The 27,274-nt window shown below is 35.5% G+C and overlaps 1 protein-coding gene across 7 annotated transcripts in view; it reads left to right on the forward strand.

The window, feature by feature from the left end:
- Positions 1-27,274, forward strand: part of RELCH (RAB11 binding and LisH domain, coiled-coil and HEAT repeat containing) — a 112,920-nt gene that overhangs the window by 48,636 nt on the left and 37,010 nt on the right. For all 7 annotated transcript variants that reach the window (XR_006821021.1, XM_046024575.1, XM_046024572.1 and 4 more), the window contains 8 exons: positions 4,766-4,878; positions 10,321-10,411; positions 13,303-13,374; positions 18,595-18,735; positions 19,152-19,316; positions 21,118-21,265; positions 25,706-25,862; positions 26,583-26,706. Coding sequence is in view for 6 of the 7 variants with exons in the window: in XM_046024575.1 (XP_045880531.1) it covers positions 4,766-4,878; positions 10,321-10,411; positions 13,303-13,374; positions 18,595-18,735; positions 19,152-19,316; positions 21,118-21,265; positions 25,706-25,862; positions 26,583-26,706 (1,011 nt within the window). In the remaining variant the exon portion in view is untranslated. The remainder of the gene's footprint in view (positions 1-4,765; positions 4,879-10,320; positions 10,412-13,302; positions 13,375-18,594; positions 18,736-19,151; positions 19,317-21,117; positions 21,266-25,705; positions 25,863-26,582; positions 26,707-27,274) is intronic.

Here is a 27,274-nt window from a genome sequence, read left to right on the forward strand (position 1 = left end):
GAACTATAGTTTACTGGACTAATATGTTAACCTTTCTAGAACGGTAAAATTTTTCTTGTTGACCTGAAGCAAACATTTCCTCCTTGGCATCTGATCTAAATGTAATGCTTCCATTTCTGTTTTAGAGTTCTTACAGATCTTGAAGTCCTTGTCTAATCAACATTTCCAGGCTTTTTTTAAAGTTAAAATTTGCCTTCACTTCCTCCACCCAACATCTAATCCCTCCGGTTGTTTTAGATCCTTTTTAGGTACTTCCTCTCCCCACCTCCCACTTTTTGTAGTCTGGACACACCAATCTTCGTAAGACTAAGAAACTTAAGTAAAAATACTCATAAAATCAAATGTAAAATTCTCTAAAGACGTTTCCTACCTCTAAAGTGATTTCTTTGTTATCATTAGAAGTTATTTTGTTTTAGTTGTAAAAGTGAACTATTTAATGCCCTGCAAAATCCCTTTGGCAACCTAAGATTGGAGAGGTGGGAGATCCTTCATGTAGAGAGTACTAGCTATGTTATTAAAACTGTAAAAGTCGTTTACTTGAGTAAAATGTAAATAACTAAGCCTTTTAGATTAATGAATTCTAAAGGCCTTACAAATATCTTTTCCCAAAATGACAATAAAGTAATGGAATATGTACTACAGTAGGATTACTGTACTGATTTCCTCCCTAGTAATTAGTAGGACATCTGTTTTATATTTCACTTCAGTACACACTTATTGAGTACTACCAGTTGCTAAAGCATGTTTTAAATAAAATATTTAAGATTTCTCTTGCCTTGAGGTATGGACTCAGTAACTTTTTGTGTGTGTTTGGGGGGCCACTACCTTTTGAATATAATGTTACCAAAGTGATAGTATTTTCTTACCATGGTTATTAGTATTTTTTTTATCAACATGCAATATTTTTTTTAAAGACTTTATTTATTTATTTGACAGAGATCACAAGTAGGCAGAGAGGCAGGCAGAGAGAGAGGAAGAGAAGCAGGCTCCCTGCTGAGCAGAGAGCCTGTTGCGGGGCATGATCCCAGGACCCTGGGATCGTGACCTGAGCCAAAGGCAGAGGCCCCAACCCGCTGAGCCACCCAGGCACCCCTCAACATGCAATATTAAATCTGATTTGCCTAAGGATCTTTTCATGTGAAAAATTCCATTTTTTGTTTAAAGATTATTTATTTATTTGAGAGCGAGAAAGTGAAAGAGAGCACAAGCAGGGGTAGGGGAGAAGGAGAAGCAGGCTCCCCACTGAGCAGGGAGCCCTGCACTGGGGGACCCAGGATCATGACCTGAGCCTAAGGTAGATGCTTAACCGACGGAGCCACCTATGCATCCCATGTGAAAAATTCTTGAGCTTTAGATATGATGTCTGACATTGCTCTCCTATTCTCAATACATTTTTTGTGTGTAATCATTTAAAGTCATTTTTAAACCACTATCACCTTGGGGAAAAAAAAAAGCTACCACCTTGCCTCCTGAAGGAAATTTAGCTACCACTTTTTAAATGTTTCATTCTAGAATTATAAGGAAAGTTTTTAAAACACTAGACCTCTTCATTAGAGACATGATACCAAAGAGAGAATATTGGTTCTTATCTATATATTTATGAATAGGGTGAAAATGGTAAATACAGACTTAATAGATTCTGATGTGGATATATTAGTACTTCAGAGGCTTGAAAGAGATGAATTCACAGAAAATAAATGTGAATATACAACAGCAGATACATATGTACAGAATTCTTTATTTCAAGCGTGGTACAAATAGAACTTTTGAATAAATGAATGAATTTGTACAAATTGAACTTGTGAACAACTAAGATATTTGGAGCCAGTTATAACTTAGCAATTAAAATCCTTGATGATCCTCTGAGAAACAGACTACTCTTGCCACTTTTTTCTGCAATCACTTACTGGGCCTCTTCTCAGCTCTGTATTTCTTTAAGAGGAAGAGACTGACCTACTTTATACGCTGAGTTATAACTGTTTGAGCCATTAATGTGCCAAGATATACTCAGTTCTCCTGGGTACCGAATATCCAAAAATGATTGGCAATGACTTCCCATATGTTGTTAATTTTGCCAGCAAGAAATAAAAGCAAATGGCAATATTACTTATTACTGTGATTCAGAAAAGTGAAAAGTATTTTCCTTCAAAGTCCTAAATTCATAAGCATACAAGAAGGTAAATTCCTAAGGGTACAAGAAGTGACAGGTTTTCCTCCCATGTGTCAGTGCAGATTGGTTGGTAATAGCTGCTGTGTTGAGAAGTGCTTTGGTAAGTGCTAAGGCTTTGTGAGCCCAACTTTGATCTCACAAGGAAAAATTAATAATTCTGCATTAGCAATAGAGAAGGAAATTGCAGATTGTATATGAAATATTTCCCACTTCTGCCCTGATCTTAATTCTTTTATGTTTTACTTGAAGAAACTAAAAATCAGAGAAGTTTGTGATTTTTCATTAGGTTTTCAGTTTTGGCACATCTACGGCCATATTTCAGTTAAAAGATTCTTTATATTAATGTAGGATATAACCTTCCTCTTTGATTAAAGATCACAAAGCCTCATGAGTTAAAAAAAGAGAAAAGACAAAGGCACAAAGACTAAATAGTAACAATTATTTTGCTGTGCTTGTTTTCAGATAAAAAAGCTCAATAATTATACTTTATATTTTCAACAGTATATATGTATGCATTTGCAATTATAGCAAATATCTACATTACAAAACTTTAAAGAGTAGTACAGTAGGAGGAGAATGGAAGAGTATGTATGTAGAGACATTGGAAACAGGAAGAAGGTTGAGGAGAAGCAAGAAAACTCAGGAAAGAAGGATCTGACATGAGGTGAAAATACGAATAAAATACTTAGAGTCTTTCTTGATTTTCATGCATTAATATTTTTTCCTCCTTTTGTTAGTGCCCTCTAGATAACTGCTTTTTCATCTTTAAGGTTCTTCTCTCACTGGGATATGCTGATGCAATGTCTCAGTCCTCTCATGAGTATCGTTGGCTCTTAGTAGTCCAAATGGAATCCTCTAAGGATTAGGATAGTCCTTGTTATTAATGATCTCCTACTCTAGTATTTCATAAAAGGTTGTTTATTTTTCTCCTACAAAGTCAAGACTAATGCTTCAAGCATCACATTAAATCTCTGGTAAAAACATTACTTAACAATATAAGATCTGTACTTTGTCTTCCATTCCCAGTACAAAATTTTTTTCCCTAATTACTTTTTATTAGTTTTGTTTTTCATTTGCTCACTAATGTAAAACCTACAGAGGGCCCAAATACAAAGATGACAGAGTAAATGTTTTAAATTTGTTCTTACTTCTCAGATTTATTCTTAGTTCTTATCTATATCTTTGTATCTTCAATTAAAGATTTGTACCAGGTAATTATAATTTTAAAATAATACATAAAGACTTTAGAAATAATGGAAAGGGACATGTAGTCATATCCTCTAAGCTGTAGTTTCAACTCTGCTAAAAATTTTATCATCCTTTTCTAAGGGAGCATCTTTAGAACGGGAAGATAACTTCTACAGTATACCCTTTTCTGCAGGATACTGTACATTATTACATAGTGATCAGTTTCTTTTATATATATATTTTTTAAGATCCTATTTATTTATTTGAGAGAGAGCACGAGTGGAGTGGAGGGATAGAGGGAGAAGGAGAAGTCGACTTCCTGCCAGGCAGGGAGCCTTATGCTGGGCTCCATTCCAGGACCCTGGGATCATGACCTGATCCAAAGGCAGACGCTTAACCCACTGAGTTACCCAGGCACCCCCATCAGTTTCTGTTTTAAATCTACTAGCACTTTTTGGTGGGTAGGAAGATAGATGGGAAAAAGAAATGGTGGGAGTAATCATTCAGTTCTTATTACATCACACTAATTTCCTTAAATTAACTACAGAATATTATTTTTACAATTTAGAAAAAGTTTTCCTCCAAAAATATTTAACACTTTTGGACTTTTATTCTCATTAGATTTGAAAATCTATTCCAAAATGAAAAACATTAATATCTTTTGAATATATTTTAGAATTTTGTCTTAGTTTATTTAAAATATGGAACAACTTTGATTTACATATTTCTTGGGGAGAGAGAAACTTCTGTTATTACTTTCCTACAAAATACTGAATTTACCTCTGCATGTTGAACATGCAACAAATAAGATATTACTAAAATTTCCATTCGAACATAAAATATTTCTACTAATACTTCAGTGCTGAGAGCAGTTGGCACCTGTGGAAATGGTTTTCTTTTTAATTAGCCATGGGGTTATATGGGAAGGGTACAAAATTTTTAATTATAAGTAGTCTTAATTAAGACATAATATTGTATTTATGGAAGTGGGATGAGTTGTCTTCATTTTCTGTTAGCTTTTTAAATTTTAAAATATAGTTAACTTCTGCAAGTTTTTTTTTAAACACTTTCAAAATTAAAATTACCGTATCAGCTTAAAGTAAGATAGAATGTTACTTAGTGCAAAAGCTAGTAGACCATTAGAAAGGACTGGGTGAGGAAGTAAGGTTAGTTGAATCTTTTGTAACTTGATTACATTGTGATTCACACTTTCTCTACAACCAACGCATAAACATATGTTTCAGTGTTTTCTCTTGAACTACTTGTTTTACAAAATTAGAATTTGCTCTTTTGTATGTTGAGGTTTATTTCATTTTAAATGTCCATTTAAGAATACTCTGGGGGGGGGGAATGAATATTTTGCAAAGCATTTTTACTTTGCATTTTTCCACCTTCATATTTCTTCAGGAGTTGATCCCCCTCATATTGTGTACAGCATGCCTGCATCCTGAGCCTAAAGAAAGAGACCAGCTTCTCCACATACTTTTCAATTTGATCAAGAGGCCAGATGATGAGCAAAGGTAGGTATGACTACTTCTTTGGGAAACACATATAATATTGATTTATTAATTTTACTCATTTGGCATCATGATTAGCATTTTAATCTAAGTGCTTTCTTTCTGTCCCAGTATTTATTTTAATAAGCAGAGGAAACATTGGCTCCATTCACAGAGTTCTGCTGTGTTTCCATTCTTACTATTCCAGTTACTCATGTTGGATTTGTACACTTTTATATTAGTTACCTTTAGACTTCTGATTCAGATATCTCTTCACCTTTGTCTTTCGCTTTTGATTTCAAAGAATTGCTTAATATTCCCCCTTTTCCCACAGATGAACTAGATATATCATGACTTCTTAACTAGATATATCATGACTCCTCTACAGAAGTTAAATATTTAATATATGAATTTCTGCATCACTGGGCTATTTTTAAACCAGTTAACTGGGTGGCTACAGGAATACAGTATTTTGTTTTGTTAGTTGTGACTCAAATCTCAACTATTGATACCTGAGTGAAGAAATGAGTTATATCTGAGAGTAGTGAAGGGACACACATCAGGGTGACTTTCCAGAAGAATTTGTAATAGGTTTTGGTCAAGCAATGATGATGTTTCCCACAGAGAATAAAACCTTTAAATAAAATTGAAACTTTTAAGTGAAGCTATACAAATGTGAACACGAACAAAACATCCTTGTGGGTCAGTGGGTTGACTAAGCAATGGATGGGTAAAATTGGGCAGTTGAAATGTTTTTCTGTGTTATAATTTTCTATTTTAATGAATACTTTTGCAAAACAGTCGTACCTTATGATTAGGTAACTATGTATTCAGTACTCATTTCACTGATCGTCAACATTTTTACCTCATCTGAAAATGTTGGAAAGTCTTCAGAGTGAACCATAGAACAAGTAAAGCTCAAAATTTTAAACAAATTATCTCTCAACTCAATAAAAACAGTCATACAGACTTTAAAACCTTATGAGTATATATATATCTCTTTCCCCTTCTTACCAAAATATACCTGAGCAAGCAGAGAAACACATCCTTTCAGGATCCAGTCAAGATGAATCTGCACCAGCACCTCACAGGCTGGTCAAATAGAAAGAAAACAAATTAAATCACTATTCATTGCAAACTGAAAATTTTCTAGAACAATTTGATGGTGCTGTTTAGGAAAATTAATATTCTATTTTCGTGTTGAAAAATACTGTTCCCAGACTATTAACTCTAGGAGACAAACTGAGGGTTGCTGGGTGGCCAGAGTGGAGGGATGGTGTTTAACTGGGTGATGGGCATTAAGGGCATGTGATTTAATGAGCACTGGGTTTAATACACAACTGATGAATAACTAAAGTACATCTGAAACTAATGATAATGCTATATGTTAATTGAATTTAAGTAAAGTCAGATGAAAATACTATTCCCTGTCTTCATGTCTTAATAACTAAATACCATTGATTACATTGTTTATTTTTAAATTTATAAGGCAAAAACCTGGAGATCTCTAGCCTGTTTTCATAGACTCCACATGTGAAGCTAATAGCTGCCACCTGGTGGCCAAAAGTACCCATTAGCCTTACTTCAGGTTTGGACTTTATTCTCTTCAGATTTGAAGATCTATTCCAACATGGAAAACAATATCTTTTGAATATATTTTAGAATTTTGTCTTCGTTTATTTAAAATGTGAAACAGCTTTGGTTTGCATGTTTCTTTGAAAGAGAAATAAACTTTTGTTATTACTTTCCTACAAAATAATGAATTTACCTGTATGTCAGGAATTCTGCACTCATGTTCACATTTAAATTTTTCACCTTTCAGATACACAAGTACTTATTAAAATATACCTATCAGTTGACTCACTGTGTATATAATTTAAAAAGCGTAATATATTTACCATATAATTAATTGTTACTTTTCCTTACTTAATAAACCTCAGACTTCTTCGATTATATCCCAAGAAAAACTTAATTTTATGCTTAGTATTGGTGCTTTTTGCCTATTCTTTGCTAACAACTGTAATTGACACCATATTTCTACCTGCATCAAATACTAGTTAAACGGTCCCTGTCCTGTGATTTTTCTACAAGTGGGAATGTTAATTTTTTTTAATTAAATTTATTTTTATTTATTTATAAACATATAATGTATTTTTATCCCCAGGGGTACAGGTCTGTGAATCGCCAGGTTTACACACTTCACAGCACTCACTCACTTCATAGCACATACCCTCCCCAATGTCCATAACCCCCCCTCCCCCTCTCCCAACCCCCCCTCCCCCCAGCAACCCTCAGTTTGTTTTGTGAGATTAAGAGTCACTTATGGTTTGTCTCCCTCCCAATCCCATCTTGTTTCATTTATTCTTTTCCTACCCCCCGAATCCCCCACGTTGCTTCTCCACTTCCTCATATTAGGGAGGTCATATGATAGTTGTCTTTCTCTGATTGACTTATTTCGCTAAGCATAATACCCTCTAGTTCCATCCATGTCGTCACAAATGGCAAGATTTCATTTCTTTTGATGGCTGTATAGTATTCCGTTGTGTATATAACCACATCTTCTTTATCCATTCATCTGTTGATGGACATCTAGGTTCTTTCCATAGTTTGGCTATTGTGGTCATTGCTGCTGTAAACATTGGGGTGCACGTGCCCCTTCAGATCACTACTTTTGTATCTTTAGGGTAAATACCCAGTAGTGCAATTGCTGGGTCCTAGGGTAGCTCTATTTTCAATGTTTTGAGGAGCCTCCATGCTGTTTTCCAGAGTGGTTGCACCAGCTTGCATTCCCACCAACAGTGTAGGAGGGTTCCCCTTTCTCCGCATCCTCGCCAGCATCTGTCATTTCCTGAATTGTTAATTTTAGCCATTGTGATTGGTGTGAGGTGGTATCTCATTGTGGTTTTGATTTGTATTTCCCTGATGCCGAGTGATGTGGAGCATTTTTTCATGTGTCTGTTGGCCATCTGGATGTCTTCTTTGCAGAAATGTCTGTTAATGTCCTCTGCCCATTTCTTGATTGGATTATTTGCTCTTTGGGTGTTTGTTAATTTTTTCTTAAAGATTTATTTGTTTATTTTAGAGAGAAAGAGAATGTGTGTGAATGGGGGAAGGAGGAGGGAGAGAGAATCTCAAGCAGGCTCCCTGCTGAGCATGGAGCTCCACACAGGTGCTCTCAGCACCCTGAGATCATGACCTGAGCAGAAGTCAACAGTTAAATGCTTAACCAACTGAAACACCCGTGTACCCCAAGTGAACATTAATTTTTACCATAACAGAAGCCTGTTTCCAATACCGTTAATAATCTGTTAATGGTCCATCTGACCTGTTCTGTTTTCAACCTGTATTTCAAAATTGTCATACTTTTTAAAATTAACTCTTATTGGCTAAGAAGTTTGCCTTGAGGGGCGTAACATTTTTTCAACAAGTTTATACATCTTTAGTATGTAGACGGTGGTTCATGTTTAGTTATTTCACATGAAGTTTTCATACAAGTGTATACTTCTTGCAAATGTTGAAATGCCTACATTTTACCTAAATTCATTTATTACACAAGTCCAGCATTCGTGGAACCAATGTATATGCTTTTTCACTATTTTAAGATACTAGTAGGGAAAAAAACAATGTTCAGATATTGGGAAATTTCCACTGGGGGATAGGGAGCTAAAATTCTGTCTGTAAATCTTAGAATTTCTTTTCCTATATTCTTTCTTTTCTTTTTTGAAGATTTTATTTATTCATTTGACTGAGAGAGAGATTATAAGTAGACGGAGAGGCAGGCAGAGAGAGAGGGGGAAGCAGGCTCCCTGCTGAGCAGAGAGCCGGATGCGGGGCTAAGATCATGACCTGAGCCAAAGGCAGAAGCTTAACCCACTAAGCCACCCAGGCGCCCCCACATTTTCTTTTATTCACTTTGTTTGCCTTTCCAAAGTAGAAGAAAATAGAAAAGCAAAGGGAAAGTTGAGAAATAGGCATAGAAGACAATAATATAATATAAAGGGGAATCGGATAGATAAAAATACCAGGTTGTGGTAAATGAGAGTAAGAGGCAGTGTACAATGAAGATACACTGGCTCAATATTTTCCTCATTGTTATCCAGATACTCTTTGTCTGCCGTTATTCTTCTAACCTGAGAGAATGGTTATTTAAAAATTTAAGGTCATTTTGCAGTTTAAGTTAGATTGACTTATTTTGAGAAGTAGCAATGGGCAGTGCCTGGGCTTAAAGTGCTGTTTCTATAATTAACATGAATTAAACATTCTAATTTGTTTTTCTTAGAAGCTGCCTACTTTAAAACATGTATTGAAAACATACTTTTTTTTCCCCATGAGGTTTTACTGTTTGGAACTAGATAAAAGAGGAAAAGTTTATAATTCTGCATTTTAAAATCATTTAAAATGAACTTCATTCTGAAGAATGAAAAATCATATTTAAAGTTTTATACTTTCTTAAGTTTCAAATCTGTCAATTCAAGTGAAGTTACTATATTATTTATATACTGATTCTGTAACAAATTACCCCAAAAGAAAGTGTTTTGAAATAACATTTATTTTTGTATCACAGTTTATGTGAGTCACTTCATCTGGGTCCTCTGCTTCGGGGTCTCTAATAAGGCCATAATCAAGTGTTGGCTGAGGCTGTCGTCCTGTCAAGGCTCAATTTGAAAGGATTTGCTTCTGAGCTTACTCAGATAGTTGAATCATGGACAGGATTCAGTCTCTCCTGTGTTTGTGAAGAGGGCCTCAGTTTCTTAACGGCTTTCAGCCAGAGTTTCCTTAAGTTCCTTGCCACGGGGCCTCACATACTTCATCAAAGCATGCCAGCTGAGAAGGCAGTAGAGAGGGTCCCAAAGATGGACATCACAGACTTCTGTGACCTAATCTCAGAAGTGACATCCCATCACTTTGGCCATTATTCTGTTCATTGAAAGCAAATCATTAAGTCCAGTCTACACTCAAGGATATGGAATGACCTAAGAGCATGAATATCAGGAGATAGACAACATTGGGAGCCACGTCAGAAGCTGCCCACCCCATTTATCTTGTGTATAAAATTCCGATTTAAGAAATACCGTTTTTAAGATTATAATTATAGAAACATTGGGGAAATAACAACTGGCTGTTTTAGTGTCTAGAAACTGAAATTTGGTAGAAGCTAAAGCATTAGACATAGTATCTCAGAAAGCATGTATGGGAAGTTAATTTAGGAGGTATGAGATTAAGCTTCACACCAACAGAGAATTCTTTCAGTGTCTCACACGTGGTGCTGTCACTGCTGGAGGAAGGAATCTTAACCAACTCGTTTTCTGGGTGGCAGCCTAGTCCATTGTTGGAAAAGTCCAATTTGATTGTACAAAAATGTTGTATGTTATATGAATTACAGAGCTGGCTCTTTTTAATTAACCCTTAGCAAGTTGTGCTTTCTCATGCAATTACAAGTGTTTATTAATTTATGTTATTTTTCAGGCAGATGATACTGACAGGTTGTGTGGCTTTTGCACGTCATGTTGGACCAACACGCGTAGAGGCTGAACTTTTACCACAGTGTTGGGAACAGGTAAAAAACTGTATTGGGTTTTCCCCTCACTGTTATATTCTAACCTGTTATAAGTGTTCTTATTTTCTCTTTTAAAGGCCAATAGGAAATATGTAGAATCTAAATTATGCTACTGTATCTGTAGTCCAGCACAGTAATTTCATAGCACTTAAGAATGCTCTGGGATGCTTTGCTTTCTTCAGTCTTCCAGCAAATAGTTAAGAAACATTAGTTTCATTGCCACATACTGCTGCAGTCATTACATACAGTAATGAACAAAATACATACAGTGCTGAACAAAAGACAAGGACCTTTTAGTGGGGAGATAAGAGTAAAGAAATAAATGGTATGTCTTATATTATAAATTATGAACAAAAATAAAGCAGAATAAAGGTTAGAGAGTGATGGAGAATGCTCTTTTAGAAAGGTTGGTAGAGCAGGAATCTGAGAAAGGAATGATTAGGCAAGGATCTGAATGAAGTGAGTTAGTATAAATACGAAAGCTCTGAGGTGGGTTCAAAGGAGAGCGAGGCCATGCGTGTTTTCTTATGTGGGGGGAGACGGGAGAGATAACATACGTATTATACATTTGTATATATTGCAAATATATACAGAATATAAAGTATAAACCATTGATGTGGGAGGTTTTTGTATTTATAATCCAGCTCACCCATTTACTCACAATACTTTTGGTTTTATATTGAATTTTAATATTCCAGTCCTGTGGAGAACTCACAGGCATTGACTTTCTAGACTTGGTGTTTAGGTCATTGAGTGGCTTACTTATCCATCTTAAAAAAAGTTGGATTTCTTTCTTATAAAGACAGATTTCATGGCCTTATTTATAAATAGCATAGTCATTTATTCTTATTACTGGTCTCTGGAATATCACTAAAGCATATGGCCCTTTGTAATTCTATTCCTAGTTTCTCTGAGTATTCATTTTTTTTCTCTAAAATGTAGTGGAGTTTTATCTAGATTAAATATCTAAACTGAACATTATATAAGGTCCTCTTGTCTCTGACAGTCTCCTTATGTCACCTGGATTATAGTGCATACTAATTTAGGGTGTGAGGCTCTAATTATTGAAAGTCAAACTTGGGAACAGCATATACAATTTTAAATTTACAATTCTGTACAGTTATTCATAAGTACATACAATTACTAATCGTTTTTTCCTTTTTTTTTGTTAAGCACTATTGAGATAGATATTATATACTGATTTAAAGTGTACAATTTAGTGCTTTTTAGTATATCCACAGAGTTGCACAACCATCACCACAATCAGTTTTTTTTTAAGATTTTACTTATTATTTTAGAGAAAGAGCTTGACAGAGAGCATAAGCAGGGGAGGACAGAGGGAGATACAGGCTCCTGCTGAGCAGGGAGCCCGATGCGGGGCTCAATCCCAGGACCCCAGGATCATGACGTGAGCTGAAGGCAGCTGCTTAACAACTGCACCACGTAGGCGCTCCCACCACAGTCAATTTTAGAACAGTTTTATCACCCCAAAAAGAGACTCCAAATACCTTTGAACTTAGTTCTCTTAGTTCAAGTTTGTTTTGGCTATTCTGGGTCCCTTGAATTTCCATGTGAATTTTAGGATGAACTTAACCAATTTCTGCAAATAAGGCATCTGGAATTTTCATAAGGATTGCATTTTATCTATAGATCAGTGTGGAGAATATCGCACCATCCTAACAATAATGAGCCATCTAACCCATGAATTTAGGATGTCTTTCCATCTATTTAGTTCTTTTCAATTTTCTTTCAAAAATGTTTTGTTGCTTTCAGAATATAATTTTTGTACTTTTTGTTTAATTTATTCCTAAATATTTTATTCTTTTTGATACTATTTTAAATAGAATTTTAATTTTATTTTCTATTTGTTACAGTGTAGAGAGATACAGTTGATTTTTATATGTACATTTAATTTTAAGACTCATTGAGCTAAACTAAAGAAAAGCAAAATGAAAGTTTACATATAACATACTTAGACATTCAAACCATTCTGCTTTGAAGTTACTATTTCTGGAAAATTTATTGTACAGATATTAGTTAGAAACATCTTTACCACCATCTCTTCTATTACTTGAATAAACATGGATATCGGGGATCTGTCTAGCCGACTACCTCCTATTTGTTGCCCAGTAGATTGCTATGTAATTTCTTTTCTTAATTTTAGGCACCAATACATTAATGAATTATGTCACCTTTTCATATGGGAATATGAGAACAGATACACTTCTTTTCCAGTCAAGGAAAGATTTATATTCTATGAAGAAGACATATGGGAACAAAACCCAGTATGTGTCATTTTTTTGTTATTTTTTGTTATGGTTCAGTGTAGCCATCGCAGCAACAGAACCCTATCATCTTGCATATACAAACAGGAATGGATTGAAGTCTGCTTACGTTAAAAACAAAATCATATCACTAGTCAAGGGCTCTGGTTAAATCATTGATTAACTTCCTAATCCCTTAGTTAAAAAAGAGAATTGATGAGTCACTCCTGGCACATATTATAAGCCATATCTATAATATCTAGAAGCTGAGTTTTTCAAATTTAAAAATAAACTAATGTTGCTAGGGATGGAGAAAGGTGCTTCTGACATCTTAAGGAAAGCCTAGTTGTAGGTAAACCCACTACCTCTAGACACCATGCCCCGTTTTCATCTTTGCTTTATCCTTTTTTCTTTGACAGTTAACCCCTGTGACCTCATTTTTAAGGCTCTCTCTGATTCCCTTATTCCTGATCCAGTTATAGGCACACAGGGATTCCTAGAAGTGGGAAAAAAAAAAAAAAAGGTGCTTTATTGCATTCTTCACAGGATTTATTGTGAGAAGTAATTCCCTGTTGGAGGAAAGGAGATTATGTTGTTCATGCTTGATTTGTGTATTTTTTACTCTAGATTAACCACAAATACCCAGAAAGACGACTACTCGTGGCAGAATCCTGTGGAGCATTGGCACCTTACCTTCCTGTAAGAATTGTCATTTTTTTCTTAAAAACTTTTATTCCTTTTCATAATAGAGAAACCTTTTTTCAAGTGACTTATACATTTTAATTCAAATTCTCCCAGGGCATGCTATCCTAATAAAGGAAGAAGATGAGCCAAAAAGATAAGGCTCATGTTGATATAATGTGGCTTTGCAGACAGGTATATTAACCGTTTTGCATGAGTCTTAAATATATTAAATTATCAGCAGTTCTCAAAGTTTGTGGTTCGAGGACCCTGGGAGGTTCTTTGAGATACTTTCAAAGAGGTCCATGAGTTGAAAATTACTTTCATAACATTAAAATATTTTTCATCTTTTTCTCTGTGTTTACATTTACATGATCGGTGCAAAAGCTCTGATGGGCAACAGTGCCGGTGCATTAGGACTGATCAAGGCAGTGACCCCAGATACACTGATAATGATGTATGCTTCACTGCCATGCACTCAGAAGAAGCCAGTTTCACTTAAAAATAACCTGGATGAATCAGTAAAATTATTAATTCTACTAAATTTTGACCCTTGACTATGTGTCTTTTTAGTATTTTTTGTGACAGAATGGAAAATACCAATATCAGTCCCTTTTGCTGTATCCTGAGGTATAACGGCGATTTCAGGAAAAGCATTTCAAATAGGCTTGAGTTGTGATTTGAACTAGTTGCCTTTTTTTATGAGATGCTGATTTTACTTGACCAACCACAAACATACAAGCTCTTGTATTTAGCAGACTTTTTTATGGAAATGAGTGAAATGAGCCTATCACTTTAGGGGAGAAAAAGTAGATGGTATTTATTGCCAATAATAAAATTGCAACTTTTAAGTGAGAACAAGAATTTTGGAAAACTTATTATCTGCCACCATGGGCTTCACAGCTTCTGAGTATATAAATACATTTCTGAGATCACTGGTGATATTAACAAATGTGATTTTTTGAGATTATAATAAAACGTGTCAGTATTGAAGAGCATCTGAGCGAGTGTGTGGTACAATGTTTCCCAAATGACCAGTGCATACTGCTCAAAATCACACATGGGTAAAAAGAGGGGCAAACTCCAAGGTAGACTAGTGGAATTTTTTTTTTTTTTTAAGATTTTATTTACTTATTTGACAGACAAAGAGGCAGAGAGGCAGGCAGAAACAGAGGAGGAAGCGGACTCCCTGCTGAGCGGAGAGCCCGATGTGGGGCTCCATCCCAGGACCCTGGGATCATGACCTGAGCTGAAGGCAGAGGCTTTAACCACTGAGCCACCCAGGCGCCCCTGGAATTTTTTTTTAAGATTTCATTTATTTATTTGACAGAGAGAAGGGGACAAGCGGGGGTGCACAGGCAGAGGAAGAGGGAGAAGCAGACTCCTAGCCCAGTGTGGGGCTGGAGCCCAGTGTGGGGTTCAATCCTAGGACCCTGAGATCATGACCTGAGCCAAAGGCAGACACTTAACAGACTGAGCCACCCAGGTGCCCCGACCAGTGGAATTTAATACGCCAGAATTTAGAGTTTATTAGCAAGGAACAACATCTTGGTTTCAGATTCTACATTGCATCTAACCTTTAAGAAACTACCACTTGTCCAGTTTTAGTGTAGAATTAAAATATATATTCTTATCAGGGAAGGCTATTAAAATGCTCCCTTTTTCAATTACATGTCTTTGTGGGGCCAGATTTTCTTAAAAACTTCAACTGAAGTAATGTATCATATCAGTGGAATGCAGAGCAGAGAATCTACCTGTCTTTAAGTCAGACATTAAAGTGATTTGCAGCAAAATATAAAGCACCATTCTCACCAATTTTTTTGTCTTATAAAGTTATTTTCAAAGATCTTTTATTTATTTGACAGACAGAGATCACAAGTAGGCTGAGAGGCAGGCGGGGTGAGGGGGAAGGCAGGCTCCCTGCAGAGCAGAGAACCTGATGCAGGGCTCTATTGCAGGACCCAGGGATCATGACCTGAGCTGAAGGCAGAGAGGCTTTAACTCACTGAGCCACTCAGGCACCCCATATAAGGTTATTTTCATTAAAATGTTTACATGTTGCTAACCTTAAATGATTTTACTGTTGTTTTTAAATTTCTTAGTGTAATTTCTAATACGATAAATGTCGGTAGATACTACCTACCCAAATAAAAGCAGTTTGCAGTGCTCATTAATTTTTAAATGACTAAAGGAATCCTTCCACCAAAAAGATGAGGACCTTGGACTGTTCGGCTCTTTTAGATATCTTCCCATAGGTCCAGGGCTTAGAGTAGGTAGAGGAATGAAGTGACATCATTGTTATTTTAATTTTAACAACTGTAGTTTACACTTGAGAAACTACAGTCTGGAGGACAAATCTAGTCCATAGCCTGTTTTTGTAAATAAAAGTTTGTCAGAACGCATACCCATTTGTTTATGTATTGTCTATGTTTGCTTTCACACTGTAACAGCAGAGTTGAGTAGTAGTAACAGAGACCTCACAGCCCCCAAAGCCAAAAGCATGTACCATCTGGCCTTTTACAGAGTTTGTTGGCCCTGCCTTAAATGGTCAGTTTTGTAAGATTGTTCTTAAAAATGATATAAAAAATGGAATTGTATGATAATGCATTAGCCATTTATGTCACCCTTACTGTTAACCTCATATTCTTTGGTGAAGAGTGAGAAACCAAGATGACTTGGTTATCTTTTCTGAAAGTAAAATTTCTTATTTTTTTAATTCAGAAAAATATAAAGAAGAAAAGACTAGTCCATAGTTTCACTTCTAGTAATATTTCTTTTTATTTTATTAAAAATAAGTTTTCATATGGTATAGAAAAGAACAAAATGAAAATCAAAGACTTTGCTTCTGTGGCCTACCTAGTCATTCTCTCCAAAGATATTCATCTACTGTTAATAGTTTTTAATCAGTACTTGGAGAAAATAAAAATTTATGCATATTCCAGTTTGCATTTTTATATTTGAATTTTTCTTACCCCCAATTTTTTTTTTTAAAGATTTTTTATTTATTTATTTGACAGAGAGAGAGATCACAAGTAGGCAGAGAGGCAGGCAGAGAGAGGAGGAAGCAGGCTCCCCGCAGAGCAGAGAGCCCGACGCGGGGCTCGATCCCAAGACCCTGAGATCATGACCCGAGCCGAAGGCAGCGGCTTAATCCACTGAGCCACCCAGGCGCCCCTCTTACCCAAAATTAATCATACTATATATAATAATATTCTGTATCCCTGACGGTAGACACTATTGGTAGGTTCTTGTACGGGTAACTTGTATTTTTAAATTTCTATTCTGTCAATACCTCCACATTTTGCTTCTTTCAGCATTTGCATTCTTTTATTTTGACAGTGTTAAATTGGCTCCAACCCAGACTACACAGATTTATACTCCTATCATCAATTCACTGGAGTTCCTATTTTCACATACCTTCTCCAGGAACTGGACATGATGAAATCTTTTTTAATATTTTCCCACCTCATAGGAGAAAACTGGTATCTTGGTGTTGTGATAAATCATATAGAGAGATCTACATGAGTCAGTTTTGAGCATCCTTTTATTTACTGTTCCAAGCAGAGATGAACATCACATGCACGAAGGGGATAAATAAGCTGTTCTACACTGCCCCGGATATTATTAAGCAGTATTAGTAATAGACTTAATGTTTCCTCTATGGATCTTCCTTTGCCTTATATCCCACCACAGTTGCTAACAGTAAAATTTCAGCATGGTCATGGCTTAAATGGAGTAATGCCTCCTGACTTGTCCTTTGGGTTCCCTATGGCATAATGAAGCTAACTGCCACACTTGACCTCAGCCTAGACCAAAGTGAAGCAAATACCCAGCTGAAGTTCACTTATCTCCATCCTGCTACCGAGGCTGATACCAATCCAGAAACCCTTTTAAGATCTCCAAGTAGTTTTTGGGCAGTTTTTATCCTAAAGGATAAGTAAATAAGGCTATACTAAAATACATATTCACCAAGCTAAATGTGACCAAAATTTGGTAAAATTACATATATTTTAGTTTCTAGGAAGTCAAACCAAAAACTAGGCCATTTAGGGGCACCTGGGTGGCTCAGTGGGTTAAAGCCTCTGCGTTCAGCTGAGATCATGATCTCAGGGTCCTGGGATCGAGCATTGCATTGGGCTCTCTCTGCTCAGCAGGGAGCCTTCTCCCCTTCTTCTCTCTCTGCCTTCCTCTCTGCCTACTTGTGATCTCTGTCTGTCAAATAAATAAATAAAATCTTAAAAAAAAAAATAGGTCATTTACAGATGACTGTTAGACCTTGCTCAGCATACTAAAATTACACTGTACATTTATGAAAATGGTCACATCCTCTATCTTTATTGTATTCTAACCATTAGATGTGAAAAGGACCTAAACAAGTTTTGATTTGAAGAATTTTATAAACTGATCAAATTATAATAATGGTCCAGAGAAAGGAAGTAAGGGCAAGAATTTATATAATGATAAGCTCTTTATTTTATCTTCAGCCATTAATTAGACTAAAACATTCATTGTTTTTTTTTTTATTTTATTTCTTTTCAGTGTTCCAGAATTCACTGGGCTAAAACATTCTTTAACAAACAAAAGAAAAAATTGTGTGAAATTAAGATACAACAGTGGTTGACATTATATTAAAGGTAGCATCTGAGATTAGCAATGCAGTTCCCTTTGAAGTATTTTTAAAGTTTGCTCTCATATTTTCTCATCTTGTTTTTTTTTTTTTAGTTCTTCAAAATTAGGAACACCAGGATTTTAGAATGTTTCCACACTCCTACCCAAGACAAATGTTTTTGATTAACAGAGAGATATTTGTAATCTCTCCTCTTATTAAAACTCTGAAAGCTCCTCTCTGAGTTAAAGACAGGTGTTAATAGAAGAATCATTTTCCATTTAATGCAGCATTGACTTTGTTCATTTGCCAAAAGTGCCTGCTACTATGTGCTATAGGATTTGAAGGATTTGCACATATTTAGTAGATAGAAAAACATGTTGGGAGATGATAACAAATTCAAGGTAGATGTTATCTTTAGGGAGGATGGAGGAAGAGGGAGAGGGTGAAGAGAATCAGACAAGCTGTATCTGTAATGTCTTATGTCTTTGGAAAATGAAGACAAAAAAACAGCAAAATATGAATGTATTTAATCTGGTGTAGAATATGTGGATGTCCGTCTTATTATTTTCTATGCTTTTCTGCTGCTAGCATAAAATAAATAGTAAAAACATGTTTTTGTTTACTTTCAGAAAGAAATACGTAGCTCCTTGGTTCTCTCAATGTTGCAACAAATGTTAATGGAAGATAAGGCAGATTTAGTAAGAGAAGCTGTGATCAAAAGCCTTGGTATCATTATGGGATACATTGATGACCCAGACAAATATCAACAGGTATGTTTTTCAGAATAAACCCCATTTATTCCATTATAAAATTCCAAATAAGTTAATATTCCAAATCTCTGATTCAGCTACTCAATAATACGTAGTGGGAATGGCAGGTGTGTCAGCTTATGGCTGCCTTGATGGGCTTCTTCAGTTCAGAAGAAAGAGTGCTAGGATTCATTTACAATCTCCACCATAGTTTTGTGGCAGGAAATTGGCAACATGCATGCCCTGTTTACCACCTTTTCTCTTTGGTTTCCGCATCAATGGATACGTGACGTTTTCTTTCAAGAAAATGGGAATGATAGGATTATGGATGGCTTGCTTTCTTGCTTAAATGTTTTCTAAATGTACTGCAGTGTATACTTACTGCTTTGGAAGTTTATTCTTTAAAAATCTAAATTTTACCTGTTTCTTTTTGGCAGGGTTTTGAATTGTTGCTGTCAGCCTTGGGTGATCCCTCAGAAAGAGTAGTTAGTGCAACACATCAAGTATTTCTACCGGCTTATGCTGCCTGGACTACAGAACTTGGAAATTTACAGTCTCATCTTATACCTACATTGCTGAACAAGATAGAAAAACTTCTCAGGGTAAATGCTTTCTTTATGTATACAGTTTACAGAAATGAAAAGGTGTGTTCTAAATCATCTTGAAAGAATGCTGGAGAGCAAAGACAAAGTACCACTTGGCTGAACATTCTGATAATTTACCAGTTAAAGATTTTTATTGGAGTGGAGCCAAGAGAGATTTGAGGAAGTTCTGCTTTGCGAAAGCCAGATGAAAAAGGAAATGAAGTAGCACCTTTGTGGAACTCACTTGTACATTATTGAGAAAGCTAGCTCTGCCTTGTCTCCTCTGAAGATTTAAAGATTTTGGGTAATGTATCAGCTCTAGTTCCCGGAATGCAGAGCTGACTCAAATACTAGTCTCTAAAGCTCTCTTACACGATGTCAAATGCTTTAACTGTGTTTCCCTCACCGCAGTAGTTCATTAAACACTTTTTTTAACCAAGTAAAAGAAAGGAAGAAAAGTTGAAAAAAAGATAGTAACTTCTTGATTTAATTTTTATACTAAAGGTCCCTTTTAGGGTCTAGAAGAAAAACTAACGTTTCTTTAATGGCTCTTATGTGCATTTGAGTAAATACCTTATAAATAAAACATTATTATTTCATTCTTACAACTCTTTGAATTGTATTTTGGTTTTGGTGTGGAAACTGAGCATTTAAGGAACCTGCCTAAGGTCTTATAGCTGTTAAATGACGGGTTTGGGTCACTGATACCAAACTCTTACCTTTCTACCCCCAGATTTTAAAGAATCTATAAGGCTTTTGCCTCGTAACTACTCTGTACACAGTCTTATATGTATCCACACGTATTTATTTAATTTTAAAAATTGAGCTTTTTTTCTGTAAATTTTAAAATGGGTATGAAAAAACTATGGATAACTAGACTGAAGTGTATCTTTTTGTGAAACCTAGGAAATTTTTTAAGGCACTTTAATGTTTGCATTCCTTCTACCTGAAAATTATCCATACCTTTATTTTTCTTGTTCCATTTCATAACATGGTTAATTCCATTTTGCTGTTAAACATATCTGTAGTATTCAGCATAGGTAATTCTTCTATGAAGAGATTAACTAATTTAGAAGTTGATGCTCTGTAACTCATGTGTCCGGTATTTCTGACACAGTTGTTATTTTACAGCGTAGTAATGACATCTCAAGTGGATTTGAATAGCAGTAAACACTTTTGTCTCTAATATTTCTATTTTCTACTTTAACATTTGGTTTCTGTGCTCCATACCGATCCTTTTACTCTTTTTTTCTTTCTGTTTTCTCTTTCTTTTGTTTCCTTTTGAAATTTTTTCTCCTACATTTCATCTGTGCTTTGAATTATTTTAAAATGCTTTCAGTGCTGGCAAATATAGACGACACCAAATCTGTAAAAGATTGGAAGTCGAAGGAAAGTAGCAAGCACTGCTGCTGGTTTAACCATTGAACATTTAAAATGATTCATGTGGCTCACTTTAATTTCTTTATCCTGACGTATAAAATTTCAAAGGATAAGATCCTCTTAAAAGAAAAAAAAAAACCCTATAAAAGAAGTTTCATACAAATGGAAATGACTGATGTCCACCATAAAGTTTTCCATATAAAAAATTATATTACTTTTATAATGCCTTAGTGCTTCTTCACATTTTCATGTACTTAGAGAAATTAAGAAAAAAAAAAAAGAAATTAAGAAAAGATTCATGAGCATCTCTGTTAGGTGCTATGCTATGAGTCTACCATCCAGATCTTTAAATGTTTTATTCATAGCCACAGAAAGGAAGAGCATTATAAATACCTAATTTCAGAAAACTAAAACTAGCTTCCACCTCCTTATGTTTCAGGAAGGAGAGCACGGGCTGGATGAACATAAGCTCCACATGTATCTTTCTGCTTTGCAGTCCTTGATCCCATCTCTCTTTGCATTAGTGCTACAGAATGCACCTTTCTCCAGCAAAGCCAAGCTTCATGGTGAAGTGCCACAGATAGAAGGTACTGAACTTAAAAATTATGAAAGGAAGATGTAGAACATTAGCAGCTTAGCTTCCAAAAGAATTGTTTTTATTTGAACTTCTAAAAATCACTTTATATGACAGCGTGATTATTAAAATACATGTGTGGAATCTCGTGGTCATAGATTGTATGATAGCTAAGTTAAACTGTGGCTTCATCTTTTCTGAAAAAGCCTCATGGTATTATTTTATGATATTTGTACTTTCGTTCCAATCCTAATCTATAGTCTTTTTATAACCTTTTTTCCAGTGGCCGAAGTAAGTTTTCTTTCATTAATAGGGCTGAATCAATGGAAAGATCACTGAATAGTTACTAGTGCCACTTTATGAAGCTTGTCATTTCTACTTTCTTTATATTTTTTTCTGCCTCGTCTGTTTCATCTTACTTTCAGTAGGGGAAGGTAAATGTAATTACTCTTTTCTACTTGTCCTTGATAGAAATACAAGCATTTGTAGCAGATTCTTTTTTTTTTTCCTCCAAAGAAGGAATATATCTTAGTTTCAGAAATTGTGACATTGATAGCAAAAGCCAGTCTCCTCTCAGTGTCCACCTAACTAGCAAGTGACCTTTGATCCATGGCACTTAGTAACCCCACTGCACCCAACCCCCAGGATAAAAAATGGCTATAGACCAGCTATTACTTTGTAGGAGATCGCTTTGCAACATCTTCAGATTTGTGAAATTGTCCATGTCTCTGACTGGCTTCTGATAGACAAAAGAATGATAACACTGAGAACATCAACAGACACTTAAATGTTTTTAAGAATTGCAGTTTTCATGTAAACTGTGGGCTACCTTTAATCTTTGGGATATTAAACTGTGTCCCAAGAATACACGAATCATAGAATACACAAATCATTGAATGTCTGTTTTACTGGAAAAATTGAGAATGGATGGAGTAGAGTTAATTTAATATTTCAAAATATTATTGAGGAGAAGTAAAATTCAGACTTTAAGAAAGGTCTTCCTAAAGCATTCACAGCCATCTGCTTCAGGTTCTACCCCTTCATGTATTAAGGTTCCTTGTCTGCCTAGGGGCTTTCCTATTTCTAATTCCATCTTTCTCTTTCTGTCTTGCCATATTGGTTCACTAGGGCTGCGATAACAAAATACCACAAACTGAAATTTATTGTCTTGCAATTCTGAGGCTAGAGGTTTCAGATCAATTTGTCAGCAGGGTTGGTTCCTTCTGATGGCTCTGAGGAAAAAGTTGGTCTATCCTCTCTCCTTGCTCCTGATGGTTTGCTGGCAGTCTTGGTCATTCCTTTGCATATAGATGCCATCACCCTGATCCCTGCCTTCATTTCCACATTCCATGCTTCCTCTGTGTGTGTCTGTCTCTATGTCCAAATTTTCCCCTTTTATAGGATCAGTCATATTGGACTAAAGGCCCACCTGACTCCAGTATGACTTTATCTTATCTAATTATATCTGCAGCAACACTATTTCCAAATAAGGTCATATTCTGAGATTCTAGGGATTAGAACTTCATCATAGGAATTTTTGGGGGGTGGGGGGATACATACATTGTTCAACATATCACATTTGCTATCATCCTTTCCTTCATGTATTTAACAAATGACTCTTGAATGTTGCCTTTTGCCAGCAAGGTGCTGGAGAGTAGATGAAAATTGTCAAAACAAGTGTTTTAACATCCTGAATATATTTCTTCTATCATTTATGTGAACTTTTCTTGTGATTATGTCTTCAGATCAAAAATAATCTTTTCTTTTTAACCCACACAAATATTTTTCTTACCAATTTACTCTACAGCATTAGCTAATCTTTATGTCAGGCACTATTTTAAACACTTTGGATCATTCATGAATAAAATAGACACAACTTTCTGCCATCATTGAACTTATATTCTAGTGAGAGGAAAACATATTAAAGAGTCCTAACAACTGTTAGGTTGCTGGATAATTGTGGTTATTTTATTGACAATAAAATGCTGGTATTTTGCCAGCCTATTAAAATGCCATTCTGGCGACCTTTCTATATTGTTATAAATTAGATGCTCATATTTTAAAAAGTCCTCTTAAACAGAATCATGTTGGGCGCCTGGATGGCTCAGTGGGTTAAGCTTCTGCCTTTGGCTCAGGTCATGATCTTAGGGTCCTGGGATGGAGTCCCGCATCGGTCTCTCTGCTCAGCTGGAGGCCTGCTTCCCTTTCTCTCTCTCTCTGCCTGCCTCTCTACCTACTGTGATCTCTCTCTGTCAAATAAATAAATAAAAAAATAAAAATTTTTTTTAAAAAACCAGAATCCTGTTTTGAGACTTTTGAACCATTCTGATTACTTACCTATAATAACTGAGTCATTCAAGTAATTGCTTATTTCTTGACATTATTTTGCTTCTATTGGACCTACCTTTAAATCTTTTTAGACCTCACTTTCCCTATAATTAATTTTGATGTATCTGTTTTACTTTAAACTGTTTGATTAGGGGCTCCAGGGTGGCTCAATGGTTAAGAGTCTGCCTTTGGCTCCGGTCATGATTCCAGGGTCGTGGGATCGAGCCCCGCAACCAGCTCCCTGCTCGGCGGGGAGCCTGCTTCTCCCTCTCCCTCTGCCTACCGCTCTGCCTACCTCTCTGCCTATCTGTGCTCTCTCTCTTCTCTCTGTGTCAAATAAATAAATAAATAAACTCTTCGATTATTTTTCAATAATTTATTAGTGTTTTTGAAGAAATAACATTAATTCTATCATAATATACAGATTGTAACAAAAATGTTATAATCCTGTTTGAAATTATATCAGATATACTTTGATATGATATATTTCTATAGGAAGTACAAATATCCCTCACAATTCATATTTGTATGACTCATGGGTTGAGATACAGTGAGAATTCCAGCAGAAACTCCAGATAGTCAGAAATACCATATTACCCAAACTCATTTATTTGTTGGTTGGTATATTATGATAACAAATAGGAGAGTCCAGGGGCACCTGGGTAGCTCAATAGTTAAGCCTCTGCCTTCAGCTCAGGTCATGATCTCAGGGTCCTGGGATCAAGCCCGACATTGGACTCTCTGCTCAGCAGAGAGCCTGCTTCCCCCCGACCCCTGCCTGGTGCTCTGCCTGCTTGTGATCTCTCTCTCTCTCTGTCAAATAAATAAATAAAATCTTTGGGGGAAAAAAAAAAGCAAAAAGGAGAGTCTGGCTAGCAAGGGATCACCTTTATCTGACCTGTCCTTAACATATTGTTAAAAGCCTTGGGCAGCATAGAAAGATAGTAACATCTTAATTTTGTCTTTGAGCCTTTTTAAAAATTATGAGTATTTCATGTTTTCTTAAGTTTAATAATAATTATTAAGCCATTAATATGTTTGAGACAATTCTGTATATTTGTGTCTTTTTAGGATGTTAGTCACTGTACAGGAGTTGCTGACAGTGAATGAGGTGTTGGCATGCATTATTCATTTAATAGCCATCAAAAAGTGTTCTCTTAATAACCTGGGATCTGTTAGGGTCTGTAAGATCATAAATTTTATTGATATGTTTGCGAATTTAAAATACATTGGTTATATCTTCATGTTTTATTTACATAATTTTATAAGTTCTTCAGTTTTCCCCCCAAATTTTTAACGTATATTCTTGGGACCCTCCCTGGTTATAATATTTATAGTATATTTGGCCTAATCTTTCTGGTCACTGGTTTTTATACTTTATATTAAGCTAATGTTTCTCAAACTATGGAAATTTTTTAAATTAAGTATTTAATATTAGAGATTAAATATGTAAGAAACCTGTTCGGCTCAAGCTTTAATGTATTTTATGTCATTATTCTCTGGTATTCATTATTTCCCCAGCATTAATCTATTAGCTGCTTACTGCCTGAAGGAATCATATTTGTCATATTTACTATTTCATACTTATAAACAATCTGGTAGATTTAACAAATATTTGTTTTTTTTTAATTGAATTCAAATATGTATTTTGTCCGACATCTTTGGGCCAATTTTAATTTAACCTAAATGAAATTTTACTCTTCATTAGCAAACTATGTCATTATAGTATTTGCTTATTAACTATTTAGTTTCATAAAATCTTAATTTTTGAGATTTGTTTAATTCATTCACATGTGACAAGAATTTGTTTCTTTTTTTTTTTTTTTTCTTAAAAAAGGTAAAGTTTTTATGGATATTGGGGAGGGTATGTGCTATGGTGAGTGCTGTGAAGTGTGTAAACCTGGCGATTCACAGACAGGTACCCCTGGGGCTAATAATACATTATGTGTTTATTAAAAAAATAAAAATGAATTATTAAAAAAATAAAAATAAAATCAAAAAAAGATAAAGTTTATACTAAGGTCATTAAATATCAGGAGGCAGAATCTTAGTTTCCTTTGGACAGAGCAGTTAATTTCACAAACGGCCATTTTCACATGATTTATTTTGCTTCTATTATTTATAGTGACTAGGTTCCCTCGGCCTATGTCGCCTCTTCAAGATGTATCTACAATAATCGGGAGTCGTGAGCAATTGGCTGTGCTACTACAACTTTATGATTACCAGCTGGAACACGAGGGGACAACAGGCTGGGAGACTTTACTATGGGTTGTCAATCAGTTGTAAGTTAATGCCTCCCTTTTCATTTCATACACCTCTATCAGTTGAATAGAAGATAGCTCACTGTGTTTAGCCTTGGCACTGAGGGACAAAATATAAAAAATATAACTTAACATAATTGGCATTATTTGTGGTAAACTTCTTTCGGAGAGGAGATTTATACTACTGGATATGTAGTTATTTTCTATGCAAACGGTGCTGCTGAACTATGTCAGAATGACCTATCTGCTGCCTTGTTGTTGTCTAATAGTCGTGATGGATTTTAAACTCCATCCAGATTCTCATTGTTGAAGCTAAAATGGATGCCACGTTAGCCAAGCTCTTATGTGAAGCATCAAATCCAGTAATTTATGTCTCAACTTCATAGTGAGAACACTACCATTAAGGTTCCTATATTTTATGGCAAGCAGTAAAAATATAGAAGCAGTTTATAGAACAGAATTAAGCTTAAAACCTTCCAAAGCATCTTCCAAAGACTACTCCTTTGATTTGCAAGTTTTCTGACTATGAAAAGCGAATCAGTGGGTGCCTGGGTGGCTCAGTTAGGTCTTGATCTCAGGGCTGTGAGTTCAAGCCCCGTGTTGGGCTCCATGCTGGGCATAGAGAAAAAAGAAAACAAAAGCAAAGCAAGATGTTGTTAGATTTGCATTGTTTCAGAAATTAGCAAGGAAACAGAAATTTATATGTATCCCCTGCCTATTTTTCTTTCCTTTCACATTTAGGTTGCCACAACTTATAGAAGTAGTTGGCAAAATTAATGTTACTTCAACTGCCTGTGTCCATGAATTCTCCAGATTTTTCTGGCGCCTTTGCCGGACATTTGGCAAAATTTTTACAAACACTAAGGTAAAAACTTGTATTCCATGTTTTCTTATGTGCAAGAGATACAGAAATGTAATGTGTTAATTAATGCTGTAACAGAGTAAATAAAAGCATGAGCTCTTCTTTTAGCCTAATTGTCTTTTAATATCTTAGAAAAATATGATTGTAAAAGAAAATTCTAGTCAGTAGTATTCTCATCTTTACTGGTTTTCAGATGATTTAGCCTAAACTTAGTTTGTATCCAGATTTGAATATAAGATCTATTCACTGTAGATATCTTGAAGATTTCCAGCATAGGTATCAGTTAGGGAACTCAACGGCAATTCTTCGATGTGCTCCTCCTGTGTTACCATCTACCCCAGATTCAGGAGGGTGGCTGTTTGGCTCAGCGCAGTTCGGTCAAAACTCCAGGCAATGGTGGAACCAAAGTAGCTTATACAGAGGACTTGCTGCAAGAATCCAGCTCTTAGAATAGCATGGACACTTGAGATTAATGCTTCATCTTTCAGTCACTACCAGCAGTATTGCTTGTCACGTTTGCACATCCAGGTTCTTTTATAGTTTTAGACAATTAAAACCGGAATGTCCTTAG

This window comes from Meles meles, chromosome 12 (assembly GCF_922984935.1).
Source record: "Meles meles chromosome 12, mMelMel3.1 paternal haplotype, whole genome shotgun sequence".
Lineage (NCBI taxonomy): Eukaryota > Metazoa > Chordata > Mammalia > Carnivora > Mustelidae > Meles > Meles meles.